Below are 15,309 nucleotides of genomic sequence, written 5' to 3'. Positions count from 1 at the left end.
ATTGATCCACCAGGGGAAATGATTTTTTTGCAGGTGTTCTTTACAAGAATAAAGTTAGAAAGGAAGAAAAGAGAAATATATGAAATATATTTATATATATAAAAAGCAAATATAAAAAAAACAAAATATTTATACTGAGACAAATATTTATACTGAAATATATATATATACAAAACATACAACAAATATAAAGCTTATAAATATAAGACAAAATATATATACTGAGAAAAATAAACAGAGTATATACAGAGGATGTGCAAAATTGAATTTGGACAGATATGAATCAGTATAGCCCTGCGATCGGCTGGCGACCAGTTCAGGGTGTACCCTGCCTCTCGCCCATTGCTAGCTGGGACAGGCTCCAGGCCCCCGCAACCCCGCAACGGATATGCGGGTATAGAAGATGAATGAATGAATGAATGAATGAATCAGTATAATATAGTATCAGGCAGTGAAAAGTCCAAGGGCCATTCAGAGGGAGGAGCTGTACAGGTTGATGGCCACAGGCAGGAATGATTTCCTGTAGCGTTCAGTCTTGAGTTTTGGTGGGATGAGTCTCTCACTGAACGTACTCCTGTGCCTGGCCAGCACCTCATGAAGTGGGTGTGAGACGTTGTCCAAGATAGTCCGAAACAGTGGTCACTGGTGCCTTGGTTCTCCTCAGGTCCACTACCAGTTCCTTAGTCTTTGCCACATTTAGTTGCAGATGGTTCTGCTCACACCATGTGACAAAGTTGTCCACAGCAGTCCTGTACTCATCCTCATCACCCTTGCTGATACATCCAACTATCGCAGAGTCATCAGAAAACTTCTGAAGGTGGCAGGTCTCTGTGCAATACTTGAAGTCCGTGGTGTAGAGGGTGAAGAGGAAGGGAGGGAGAACAGTCCCCTGTGGAGCCCCATTGTTGCTGACCACTCTGTCTGACACACAGTGTTGCAGGCGCACATACTGTGGTCTGCCAGTCAGGTAGTCCACAATCCAGGACACTAGGGGGGCATCCACCTGCATAGCTGTCAGTTTGTCACCCAGTAGAGCTGGACAAATGGTTTTAAATGCACTGGAGAAGTTGGCTTGTCATGTCAGCATTTGACATGAGTTTAGGAGTTTTTAACAGTGTAATATCTCAGTCTTTTTCAGTTGACGCAGCAAGCACTTCATTGTGTAACTGTTGTCTTTTTTAGATTTTGGTATAAAAAGTGTGGCCAGAGATTGTCACTGTAAGCTGCCTCAGTGCATTTTGTAAAAGGAACATGAAAGTACTCGTTCCTTAAAAAGCAAATTCTTCACTCGTGCATTACTTGTGATGTGTTTAAAGAAAACACCATTATGGACATGTTAATAAGGTTAAGAACTTGCTTTTCACTGTAGAAGGTCTTTTTCCCTGTATACCAACCAAGCAGCTTGAATTCATACCATACTGGTAGAGACTCAAATGGTCATAGTGATAATGTGTTTAGCTAGCAACTATGCCTATATTTCATGATAAATGTAAAAGATTACGTGCTGGATTTTCTTCCCATGGCTAGTCCTTTCACACCTAATGTTGTCATCATCATTTGTTGCTGCATTGGTGTGTATCCTTGTCCAGGTGAAGCTGCTGTCTAAAGAGACTGAAACTCACTCCCTAGCTCAGCTGCACATCACAGAGGTTCTTAAAGCATCTAAGGAGTTCTGTCAGCATATACAAACCCAACTGCAACACAAAGAGCAGGAGATCAAAGACCTCACTGCTGTCAAAGACTACAGGTATGCTCCTGTACATTTGTGTGTGTGTGTGTGTGTGTGTGTGTGTGTGTATGTGTGTGTGTGTGTTTACATGTGTTTAAGGTTTTATCCTCTGTCTCAGGATAAAGGAGCTTGAGGATGAACTGAAATGGATGGAGACAAAATTGAAGAAGGAGGAAGATAACCACATTAAGAAGTGAGTCATTAACACAAACTTCTCAGATATTGGCAGTCAGAGCCAGCTGCTGGCATAGGCAGGTACTATAGGAGTGCACGGCAGCCAAGGGAGAGTTTGAGAGAGGCAGAGAGAGAGAGAGAAAACATATCTCTGTAACAGGTATGTTTAGGACCCAAATGCAGCAGTATCTGAACACGGTCACAGTTCAATTAGAGTTTTAGGTGAGGCAGGATCAATCCTCCGGAGCAAACGATAGATTCAGGAAATGTTTGGCGAGCTTTGACAGTTCCAATCAGTAACAAATCTAAAAAGGGCAAGGCAACAAACATAGTAAGGTACAGAAGGCTGAGGTAATTACCAGGGGGCTGAAGAGCAGATGAAGTCTGAGGCAGGCAGGTCTTATAACAAGAAAGCAGTCCGATAGAAAATGCTGGAGAGTCTTGCATGTTGCAAAGAACAATCTGGCACTGTGTGAGAGTGGGAGAGCAGCTTAAGTACTGCACTAATTGTAATGAGTCTCAGGTGTGCACTCAGTTGATTGGGCAGGTGGGAGTGGCTGAGTATAGGAGAAGTGCTGGCTGGACAGATGAGCAGATGAGAGAGAAAATGGCAGCAGTTAAGGAGCCGGCAGACTGTAGCTGTGTCCCAATTCAGCGGCTGCATCCTTCGGAGGATCCTCCGTCGGCCGCATCAACTATCGCTAAATGGGACGGTCTAGCCTTTGGAGCATTTCCCGATTGCGTCACGACGTCATAACTTCTTCCCTCCTAACCCGGGAAAAACACACGTACGGGGTGCAGAGATGCGCCCATACAGCTCCTATCGCTTGTAAGAGGCGCGAAATGTAGCCTATTATACAACTTACAAATTCACCTGATGTGAATATCTTCACAGCTTCGCGTCGGACGGTTCACGCCTCCGCGTCGTCCATTCATTTCTGATAATGGACACCTCGAAGGGCGTTATCCCGCTTATACCATGGTCACTTACGAAAGAAATAAATATTAAATCAATTATTAATACGTTAATGTTGTTTTTTAACGTTAAAATCGTAAGTTTTTAACAAGAGGCGGCTGAGTGGACTATTTAATATCGCTCATTGTGACGCGTTGCCAAGGTAACCGGCTCTGGCCACAGAACCTGCAGGTCAACAGGTCGCCATTATTAAAAAAAACAATCGGTGCACAAAGCATCTTGGGATATGGGAGGCCGTGAAGGATAGTAGCGACGCATCCTCCAAATACAGGGAAAAGGAGGACGCATATGTCAGCTCCATTTGGAGGATCCTTCGAATTTGGACAAATTGGGACAGCCTTTGCGCAGTGTTATGACGTAATCGGCCTTCAAATCCATCCTCCGAAAGATGCAGCCCCTGAATTGGGACACAGCTTGTGACAATCTCCAAATTTGCAAAAAGAAAAAAACGAGAAGCATATGACTGACTGTGATCATGTAGTCTAAGTCTAATATGTTACTTACAACTGTAGAATGTGTACTTTTTCAATTACATTGCCAATAGCAGTAGGAATAGAAAAAAAGGCATGGCTGTGTCCAGATGCTTTAATGACTGCTCGCAAGAACTGTGCCTTTTTGATGTTTTTGGTATAGTTCTTTGGTCTGCTTTGTTATCTACCAATGGTCAGAATTAGATATGACAGCAGCATACTTTTGCATTTGATTTGATTAAACTCACCATTGTTCCAGTTTTTTTATGTGTTGATCAGACGTGCCTGGCAGAATGGCCAAAGAGATGCTCACCATGCCAACAAAAAGGCCAGAGCTGGTGGCACAGTTGGCCATTAGGGCACTAAAGAAATCCTCAAAATTCATCATATTAAAATGTACATTCAATATGCTAAAAATATATTGATAAACAATTTGAACTTTTAATTTGCAAACAAATTCACACTTCATAAACACAAGTAATAAAATGAATTGCCAGGCCAGGATCAGGTAGGCATCAGTTAGGCTTCAAATAGACTTATTTCCCAAATAACCTTGTTGCAAAATCAAACTTGATTGCATTGCCTGACTGGCTATACAAAACATATCATATTTATCACCAGCTGTTCACTTTCAATGAAGCTAGCTTGCGAAATTTAACAAAATGGACATAAAGAAATGGCTCAAAACCCCATCTGTACCACCCACACCAGAATCTACTGCAGGGCCTACTCCTTCGAACACCCAGGCAACTTCTCCAAGCACAATCAACAGTGTTTCTCTCCCTGCTTCACAGCTAGCTAGCCCAGCTCACCTTAGCACTGACTCCTCTGCAGCAGCACATGATAGCAGCTCAACATTTGAACCAGAGCTGCTATGAAAAGCCAAATCAGGTGAAACATCACAAGTATCCAAGCCACATTTATAATGAGAAAAAAAAAAAAGTTTGACAGGACCTGATATCATGGAAGAGGGTGCTTGGAGTCCTCGGTAAAGTACATGAAGATTTCTATGTCCGTTGTAGGAAATTTTTTAAACTTTGTAGCTTATAATTGGATTAAACAGTGTAATAACCAATTATCCATTGATTTATCTTTTTAAAGGGAAGTATAATAATGATTTCAGATGCTGGTAGTACACTAAAGAAGGAGACTAAACTTTTATTTTAAAATGTTAATTCATATTACATCATCTTACACACACAAAAAAACACATGTACACAAAAACTCCATATACTCAAAATGCTCAGAATCACTCAATATTATGGTTGTGTCCTTATCATCCATACAACCAAGCTCATTGTTTTGATGTTTCAGCAACTTGCCAATGGCAGCTGACCTCATTTATTTTATTCGGCAATATAGATTTTCACTTGCATTTGGCAAGTGACAAGTCCTAATTTTGAACCCTGATACACCACAGGCAGATGCCAACACTGCATTGACAAAGCTGCATGGTGTTTTGTGCCTGTTCAATACCCAGGCACTGCCCTTGCCAGGACTGGGGATTTTGGCAAGGCAAACCATCGATAAGGCGAAAGTTATGACGAATATCTATCAATACAGTACATGTGCCATCATAGGGTAGGACTCAGGAGCTTTGCTATCCTTCATTAACGATGGATTATAAGGTTAATTCTCTCTCACCATTCTTTTAGTCAAATTATGCCACCAACTTCCTTGTACTGGAATCTAACCTGGCTGCTTTGGGTGGGGGTGCTGCTGGATAATCCAAATAAATTCTGTTGTGGTGCATTATTGATTAATTAACCAAATCAGTAAATAAATTGTCAACAGTAATTAGAAAACACATTTTTAAATGAAGCCCAAATTGTTTTCTAAAATGTTCACATCATGCCCACACTGACAGGAGTCTAAGTCTATCATGAAAAGTAAATATGTAATATAATCTTCCCTTGAAAGCATGTTTTGCATACCACATATTAATATTTGAAATTCAGTATAATATTCCACATATTTATTCTGCTGTATATTCATCTTTTCGATATTCTCTAGTTTTCTAATAAGAACACTCTTGTCCAGAAGGCCAGCTTAGATGCTCCTCTTGGCTCATTAAACTTTTCTTACCTTATGTCTTTGCACTAGGCATCAGACAATTTTTTTTTTTTTTTTTTTTTTTTGTACATCTATGGGAATTAATTATCACAGTCAGAATTACTTCCAAAAGTCCTTGCTCAAGTTGAGTACACTTCACAGTACATAACATGTATCACCGGTAAATTTGTTTGTCCTTCTGTGGTGCCACATTTGGCAGAATGGATTTTTGAAGCCAGGCTTAATGTCTTTTGGCACACTGACTGTGCACTGTTTCATGGCTGGTCATTTGTTTCAGTTTGTGGAGTTTGCAGTTACAGACACAGTCAGAAGTCAACAAAAAGTGGGATAAATGGATTCACAGTTTGTAACGTTCACCACCAGATGGATGAAGTTCTTTGGTCATATGTACAGGACAACAATCCTGTCTCTGTAACAAGATTTTTTCATCATCATGATCAACTATGTCGTCAGCAGAAACAGTTTTTAGAAACAGATGTGGATCTTAATAATAATGTGATTGAGCGCTATCGCTACACAGAGTGCATCATTTCTCACCTTGTGCATAAACTCGCAGCATCCATGTCAGTGAGCAGTGACCTTAACTTTTTACAGAGGATGATTAAGTTTAGCTCAAGTGTCTGGAGGAAACGATTAAATTTCAGTCTCCAACTGATCTAGTTCTTTTTTTGTTTGTGCCACGCTCTCTAAAAGATTTTTGGTTAACCTTATCCTGAGACAGATTTTTGCACTTCAGGAGGTAGCAACTATATACTATTAAAACACCAGAAACTATTGGGCAGCTGAAATTCCACATCAAGCAAGAATGGGAAAACATTCCACTTTCAAAATGACAGCAATTGGGCTCCTCAGTTCCAAATGCTTAGAGTGTTTAAAGAAGAAGTAATGCAACAGATTGGTAAACAAAAGGCGGAGCTCAGTGGGAAAATGGCAATAAATTTGTCTACTCACGATAAATCTGGGTACATATTTTCAGTACTTACATGTGTACCTCAAAAGTCAGTGGACAGAATTTCACCAATTTCAGTATTAAACAAAGTCTAAACTGCCATATTGATTGGTGCAAGTGGATGTGGCCTGTCGCATATTTGCTCACAACTCAAGATGCCTTCGAGCTATCCTGATTAAACTCACGGGAGACATCCTGCAGTATCAGTGTTGGGTAGTAGCAGTGCTAAAAGTGGTGGCAATACAACTTAAATAAATTTCTCAGTAGCATGGCGATAACGTTGCTGTTTTCCAATTCAAATAGCTTGTCAGTAGCTTAGCTCTTTTATTAATCAAGTAGTGTGGCAGCATCCACACAAGCTGCATTTTCCGATGCATTTCTGAAGCTTAAATGTTGCAGAGCTTTCTCCTGCTGTCTGAAATAATATTGATCAGTAAGGACCAGTAAGTGACACCACTGTCATACACAAACTTATAAGGCAGTCAAAAGAAGCACTTCCATATGACAACGACATCACACATCAGTCCTCGTGCCTGCAACGGAATACTGACACGCAAGCTTGAGTTTACTTGATGGGAATGTGGTGGAGGGTGAGGACGGAGAAGAATTGATCCTGAATGAGTCAGGATTTTAATTCTTCGTCTACGGTTTGAGTTGACATATTACATTTTGAGTTAACAGTTTATTCTACAAATGTGCCAAGTCTAAATTGAGCATACCCATACAAGCACAGGTGCCCGCATATACACACACACACATACACACACACACACACACACACACACACACACACACACACACACAAGTTTAATTCAAATCAGTGAAGGGGGGACAAATGGCAGAACTTTGAGCGCACAATTATTGAAATGCTGCAGGCTTTATGATGAAACAAGAGTGTGATTGGTCTCACAAAGAATTAAACTTTGTTCAACTTCCTGAAGCCTAGAGCCTGCTAGTTGCAGCTTTAATTTTGACTCATTCAGCTGCTTCCTGCTGTTGAACAAAACGTCTTGAATCAAGAATTTTTGTAATTGTCTTTACCATTTGGAATCTGTGGTGGGCCGACAAAAACTGAAAGGCTTAAGCTCCTCAGAAGCTTCAAAGCTGGTGGCTGTGCCTGTTTCTCTCAGTCAGCTGCGGATAACTGTTCATGTCACCTTGTGCCTAAAAGCTAAATCAGCTGCTTATGAAAGACCTCACTGGTACTGTAAATCCACTAAATGTCTTGATGTCTCCTAATGTCGCACTGTATGGTTGATTCTGTCAAGATATGAGGACGTGATCTGGGCGCTGAAGGAGTGTAATGCACAGCTGGAGACTCAATGTCAGGCCCACTCAGAGCAGCAGCAGAAAGCTGAGAAACACATTGTCAAACTACAGGAGGACATGGAGGTTCTGGCTGCACAGGCACACTACATACAGGAAGACCAGCAGAAGTCCATGGAACAGAAAGATGAGACAATCCAGAGGTGAGACAGGCAGCGATGAAAAAGACAGAAAAGCAAAAATCATCATATTGGTATTAACAAGCTTGCTATCTGTTAAGGTTGTTTTTGTATATGTTTCTGTGTAGTGTGTGTACTGTATGTGGCTGCTCATTCAGTGTCTGTGTGTGCGTGAGTCTGTGTGTGCATGCACATGTGTGCGTGTGCATGTGTGTGTGTGTGTTTTATCAAAGGTTTCATGCAGAGGTAGAAACAATCCGGACTGGCTGGGACAAGTACATTAATCAGGTCTCCAGTGAGATTGTTGTGAAGGATACAAAGATCATCACCCTGCAGGAGAGAGAAACCAAGCTTAGAACTGAGCAGGAGAGGAGCAGGGAGGAGATGGAGGGGTGAGAAGACAGCAGGAATGTGGGGGTCAATGGCGAAAAATTTAGAAGAAAGAGATGGAGAAAAGAACATGGGTAAATTGACATTGACTTAGAACCAAGAAGAGTCGTGAAGTCATTTGAAGGTAATACAAAGATAAACACAAAACGGGGGGGATTAGCTTTTGAAGATTATATCACCTTGTCTGAGTTGTTCTAATGATCTCCAAAATGTCTGTGTGTGTATGTGTTGTCAGGTACAAGCAGCAACTGAGTGCTGGTTTGAAGAGAGAGAGGGCCTTAGAACAGATGCAAGTCCAGGTGGAGCTGGAGTGGCAGAGACGCTGTGAGGATATGAAGGCGGAACACTACCTTGCCAATGAGCAGCTAATACAAGACCTGACCCAGGCTAGAGACCAGGCCAGTCTCTCTTACATTACATTACAACCCCCACTGCACAGTGTATATGGATTTACTGTTGTACATCAAGTAGTTTGCCTACTGTAAATGTTTGAAAGACAATGCAAATTTCCTCTGTATATTTTTGAAACTGCTGCTGCTTTGTATTGAAAAAGAAACTATTGAGGGCCAGATGCAACGTTTTTTTCAGTAAACGGGGCATAGCAGGCACAAATGTGACACATCCTGCCTCTGATACATGCAGCACAAACGTATATCACCACAACAAGGTGCACCTCTCTTGTATTTTACATGCATTTCAGTGAGGATGATACAGATAACAGGTGGAGCCATGCTAAACGAGGCTGATTATGTATTGTGAACTTGCAAGGTCACAAAGTTTGCTTAAGTCAGTTTTGCTGGACCTACTGCTCCATTTTTACCTAAAAATCTTAATGTAATAATTTTAAGTGTCGTAGTTTTTTCAGGTGGACTTGAAGTGTGGCTGAAGTAAATATTGTAGAAATAAGATCACAACATTATCATTTTCTTGTCTGATCTTGGTGATCTCAGGCAAATCCCACCATCCCAACTACACCCACAAGCTCTCTCCTTCACTCCCAGAATGCTCCTGGATTCCCCATGTGTCACAGTGGTAGCATGTCTGACAAACATAGAATGCAGAGAGGACTGGACATTCCAATTTATAGGAGAAAAGCCATGCAAATTGAATTTAGAGACAGCAATCCCTCAGTTACACTGATTTTGCACTTCATTGGATGTCACATTGAAGTTCAGTGTTGATGGCCACAAAACCAACTCTGTTATAGTGTTTATTTGTTATTGTTGCACTCTAGAGATGCCCCTACTGATCCTAAGGACTTAACTGTTTTGTCCACCTCAGCCTGCTGTTGCACTGCTCTTCTTTATGACAGCTGCACATGCAAGTGAAAATTACAGTGTGTGAATACGACAAATTATATGGGCACACCGATGAGTGACTCACGACTGACTCGTGAGGATTCGCAGATCTCAGATGCTATTTGTCATTAGCAAAGATCAGTGGCATTGTTGTAGCAGCCTCTCATTTTTTGCTGATACTGACTGTCTTTCACTGGTTAAAATGACGAGGCAGCAGCAGATCATATGATTTGTCCTGATTACCATATACCAAATTATTCAGTTTATACAAAAACTTTTATTATTTAAATAGCATACCAGCTTATCTTGTTGTATCACATAACTTTCTTGTTATTCAAACAACATAACCTATAGTGTTAAAACAAACCTCTCTTATTATAACATAATAAGACACTTCCATATGTTGTAAAACAAGATCACAGTTATCATACCACTTCTCATCTCAGCTTGGCTAACATCCTCCTCTCACCCACCTCCTTGATGGTGTCCAGAGGGCAGCTCAGGACAGTCAGCTCTCCTGACCAGTTTGTTAAGTCTTTCTTGTCCCTCTCAGAGCTCCCACAGCCCCAGCAGACCACTGCATTAAAAACTGCAGATGCCACCACAAAGTCACAAAATGTTTTTAACAGTTTCCTACATACTCCAAAGGACCTCAGTCTTCTTATAGCAGGTGCAGACGACTTTGCTCCCTCCTGTACAGGGCATCTGTGATATTTGTCCAGTCCAGTTTGTTGTTGAGGTGAAAACCTAGGTATTTGTATGTTTTGGATGTTCACTGATGTAGTCTGTGGTACATTCATTAGGAAATCAATTACCATCTCCTTTGTCTTGCTGTTATTATGACAGCCCCGGCCCAAAAATGTGTGTCGGCCCACCAGGCATTGCCCAGTATGCCCGATGGCCTGTCCATGCCTGTTTATGATGTAGAATTGAGAAAGACAGCATTAGCACAGTGCTACATTACTTGGTGCTGGTGTTTTAACAGTCTGGCAGCTGTTGGGATGAAGGATCTGCAGTAGTATTCTTTCTTGCACACTGGATGCAGCAGTCTGCTGCTGAACGAGCCTTAAGCCCCCTACTGTCGCATGCAGGGGGTGGGATGGGTTTTCCATGATCGATGTCAGCTTGGCTAACATCCTCCTCTCACCCACCTCCTCAATGGTGTCCAGAGGGCAGTCCAGGACAGGCACTGACCACCTCCTTCATCTTGCTGGTGTTTATGTACAGGTGGTTCAGTCCACACCAGTTGACAAAGTTGGTTACAACCTCCCTGTATTCCAATTCGTTCCCCTGTGATACGCATCCAACAATGGCTGTATCAGCTGAGAACTTCTGCATGTGCTAGCTGTCGGTGTTGTGTTATGTCTGAAGTCCAATGTGTAGAGGGTGAAGAGGAGATACTAACAGAGGTTTCATGTTGGTCTCTATCAGGCTAAAGCAGAACTGAAGGAGAAAGAACAAGAGCTGCAGGAACTGACTGCCTTATTACGTTCTGTTCACATGGAGAGAGACCAGGCAATACAGGTGAGAAAAATGCCACCCTACACTGTGCAGAATAATAGAACCGTTAACCTGCTAACCAAAGCACAGCCAACAACTGGGGGGGGGATTCTTTTCTCCGCATTTATCCCATCCTGGCATGTCCTTCCTCCGCGACAGACCAGGAGCGGTGGGCTGCCAGCCGACAGCGGCGCCCAGGGACCCAGTTCCTTTTTTGTCACAATTGGTCAGGTGATGATCTTCATGCAAGTTTTTAGTGGGGGTATTTTCAGGAGGATAACCCAGGTGAACATGGGGAGAACTCCACACAGAAAGGCCCCTTTCCTCGAGCAGCAGGCTCCGAAGGCGTGGTGGATGACACGCCCCCCAGGGCCCACAGCGGGAATCAAAACCAGGACCTTCTAGCTGTGAGGCAACAGTGTTACCACCGTGGCACTGTGCCACCAACTATTCACCTACTAAGCAAGACTGCTGGCCTGACAAAGATGGAATCAGCCTATTAATCATTCATCCTCAACATTTAGTGGGTTTCACATAGAGTTTGGTAGATTGTGTGGTGAAATGCACTATTTCTTGTTTTTATTCCTGCAGACAACACAAACACACAGTAATCTCTGACAGTGTACTGTAGGGTTGGGTGGTAATCCGGTAATAAGGTATCCCGCGGTATCTAAAAATATATAACATAATTGTAGCATCGTCATAACAAAAATGAAGTCCACTCCGTTCAATGTATCTGGTTGAATTTTTACTCGAGAAAAAGGTGACTGAAAAACTGCAAAAGTACATGCTAAAAAAATGAACCTGAGCAGTTTTACAGATGTTTTAACACAGGTATGTCCAGACACTCATTTTGGCGCGTCTGGGCACAGTACCGTTATCTCGTCCAAGCATACGTAGAAACTCCTCTGTTGAGAACTCTTTTCCAGCCTTTTTTCTGCTTGCTATTGCTCTTAGCTCTCATAAAAGGACGAAATGCAAATAAAACAGTAAAATAACATCTCAGGCTGCTCAGCAGGGTCCTCCATGAGCGCTCTGCTCATTCATGTGTAAATGAGACGGAGCGGTGAAACTAACTGCGTAGTTACAGCGGTCAATAGCTCAGCGACCCATTGGTCTGTTTTGATGATTGACACCACAATCAATCAGTCAGAGTCAAGAGTATCGAGGGGCAGTACCCAAATTCACCATAGAAACACCAGTGACAATCCAGAACCAATCCAGAACCCCAGAGATAGGTTATCGCATGAAGAGCGCTCCCTCCACTCTAGAAACCCCCTCCTCTTTATGTAAACAACCAGGAACTTTGTGATTCATCTCAAACTGACACAGAGTCATAGGAGGAGACATTAGCAGTGTTTTTTCGAGCTGGAAAATAACTTTTGACCACAAAACAGCAAAGGTAAAACATACTTTAAGATTTAGCAAAGTTTTTTCTGCTACTCTTTGGCTGCTAGCTCGCCCAGATTTTGTCGCACAGTGAGGAGGCAGATATCTTGGTGATCATCAGACTCTTCATATGATACCAGGCTTGTATGGGTTGCATGAAGTGGTGAAATCAGCAGATGCAGTACTGTTGACGTGCAATATTTTCATGTTTTCGTTACATGTGCATATAATTTCTTGGGGTATGAATTATGTTTCGTTTGGGTGGCAATACTTGGTAGAGGCTTTTAGCTGAGTTTCTCCCCGTCATTCTGGTATGGTACAAGTTAAGATTGGTGCTTTCTAGCGTGAGCATTGACCGTCCGAACTGCGTGCATGTCACGCTGCCCTGCAAAGTGATTTTTAATTAGTCATGGTAATACTGTATACCCTGGGAAAATATGGGGAGGGTTTGACTCTATCAAAATTTGGATACCCTACTCTAGTGTACTGTACTGATCCCAGTCACACAGAATGAGCAGGACTTGTATGGTGTGCGGTCTTCACTGTGCCAGTGCGTTCTGGTTGTTGATGCATCATTCCTCTATCTGCATTCCCTGTTCATGTGACCACATCTGATAATGGCTTATCTGATTTTAAAGATAAAAAAGAGGAAATAATAATTTAGTAAACCAAGCCTGTAAAGTGCTCAGCTCGGTGGCATGAAGCCCCAAATATTATGTTACCTCTGGCCCTTTCAATTATCTTCACTGTAATGGTGATGGGACCTCTCGGGAGCTTATTGGTTGTAAAGCCACAATTCCAAAAAAGTTGTGATGCTGTGTAAAACAAAAATGAAAACAGAATGCAATCATTAACAAATTAACTGTTAATAATAATAATACATTTTATTTGTAGAGCACTTTTAACAATGCTCAAAGACGCTTTACAGGAGAAGGGTCAGATAAAAACAAGACCATACAGGATAATTAAAACACAATCAATAAAAGCAAAGCAGAGAAGAAGAAGAAGAAGAAAAAAACATCCAAACAATTCAGACATTAAAAGCTAATCTAAAGAGGTGGATCTTGAGGAGGGATTTGGATGTGATGAGGTCAGTACAGTCACGGAGGGATTTGGGGAGTGAGTTCCAGGCTCTGTCCCCCCAGCTCCGGCGCTTGGTCCTGAGGGGGGTAGAAAGGAGGTTGGCATCTGCTGAGCGGAGGTCACGGGGGGGATTATATGGGTGTAGCAGGTTAGTGAGGTAGGAGGGGGCGAGGTTGTGAAGGGATGTGAAGTTGAGGAGGAGCAGTTTTGGATGGGGTTTGGGATGGGGAGCCAGTGAAGGTTCTGGAACACAGGGTTAATGTGGTCATGAGAACGGGTTTGAGTAAGGAGTCGGGCTGCAGAGTTTTGGATGTACTTGAGTTTATTGACAGCTTTGGAGGTGGAACCAAAGAGAATGCTGTTACAGTAGTCTAAGTAGTCATATCCTGTTTCACAAAGTAGTGAACCTGGCCCCATCTTTGCTGGTGAATGGTGGAACCTTTTGAGGATGTTCCATTTATACCCAATCATGATACTATCACCTGTTACCAATTAACCTGTTGACCTGTAAAATGTCCAAACAGTGTCACGTGCTGCCCTCATTCGCACACCTTCTCAGCCAGCATGCTTCTCAGTGACGCCTACCTGTTCAGCCACTGGAGCACACACCTGAGGCTAGTCACAATCAGTGCTATACTTCAGCTGCTCCCTCTCACTCACTCTTCGCCAGATTGTTCTTAGCCCTTATGTAAGACTCTCCAGCAATCACTCTTGGATAGTGTTCGGATTTTTAAGATTTAGCCCTCCGAAAAGGCTTGACAGGAAGCACACAAATGCTATAACCCATGTTTGTCCTTTGTCTTCTTTTATTTTTACATCAAAATGACCACAAGTGACCACGGGTCATAAACCTGAAACAATCAAATGAAATATAAAAAGTTACATATAATAATATCAATGAAGCTGTAACTACTAAATAGCTGCTTTCATTTTCCCAATAAACAAAGCATAGATTCCTTTAAATATGCAAGCAATCAAATGTCCTTTTAATAAATAAAAGTAATGTTGAATTACATAACACACAGCAGACCCACATGATGAAATACTATTGTGTCTTGGCTGACATTAATAACTGAGAATGCTAGCGGGAACTAGCCCAGAATGCTAACACAGTTAGCCTCAGTCTTAGTTCGCTATCCAATCGCTAACCACGGATGCTAAATAGCACTCTTATTAGAGAATGACAGCTTACAGTGTGGTAAACATCAACACAACACATGTATTTATAAACTACACATCGCTAGCAGGCTATTATCCAGTTGCTGCTACTGTGTACTGCTGCTACTTACCAATGGGCTGTGTGCTTCTGTCAAAGACCTGGATATACACTACTGCCGTGCTCAAACAAAACCGGATGTCGCACAGACTTACAAATAGCTTTTCAAAATAAAATGAAGAGGTACAAAACCCTTAAATATATTATTCAGACCCACAAATAATAATAAAATACTTTAAGTAACAAAAGTCTTGACACCTCCCACTTGGCCAATTGATCAAAGATCCAAAGAGTCCACAATTAACACAACAGTCACTTGATACTTTCAGTGGATATCTCAAACATAAAGTCCGGCCTTTATAGACATTCAAAATAGAAACTAAAGTCTTTCCAAAGAAAGTGTCCTTCAAGGTTAGGTGCTCTTCATAGGTCCAAATGCTTCCATCAATTAGAACAGCATGAACACAAAGGCTAACTAAGGAGGTAGGCACCACCACCTTTCCCCCTACTGAGTGTAGGTTTGTCCTCTAATCACTCAGTTGCCTCCCAGGGTTACCGACTAACTAAACAATCAAGTCTCTTGGGTAACCCTTAGCGAGGACTTGTTGGCTTTTGAG

General features: G+C 42.0%; 1 protein-coding gene across 1 annotated transcript in view; it reads left to right on the top strand.

The window, feature by feature from the left end:
* Positions 1-15,309, top strand: part of ccdc57 (coiled-coil domain containing 57) — a 58,147-nt gene that overhangs the window by 31,185 nt on the left and 11,653 nt on the right. Inside the window, 5 exon segments of the mRNA XM_076759783.1 lie at positions 1,590-1,747; positions 1,848-1,922; positions 7,640-7,840; positions 8,442-8,604; positions 10,936-11,028. Coding sequence (XP_076615898.1) covers positions 1,590-1,747; positions 1,848-1,922; positions 7,640-7,840; positions 8,442-8,604; positions 10,936-11,028 — 690 coding nt within the window.

This window comes from Chaetodon auriga, chromosome 20, assembly GCF_051107435.1.
Source record: "Chaetodon auriga isolate fChaAug3 chromosome 20, fChaAug3.hap1, whole genome shotgun sequence".
In the NCBI taxonomy this organism is placed as follows: Eukaryota; Metazoa; Chordata; class Actinopteri; order Chaetodontiformes; family Chaetodontidae; genus Chaetodon; species Chaetodon auriga.
This window is presented reverse-complemented; position numbering and strand designations above follow the sequence as displayed.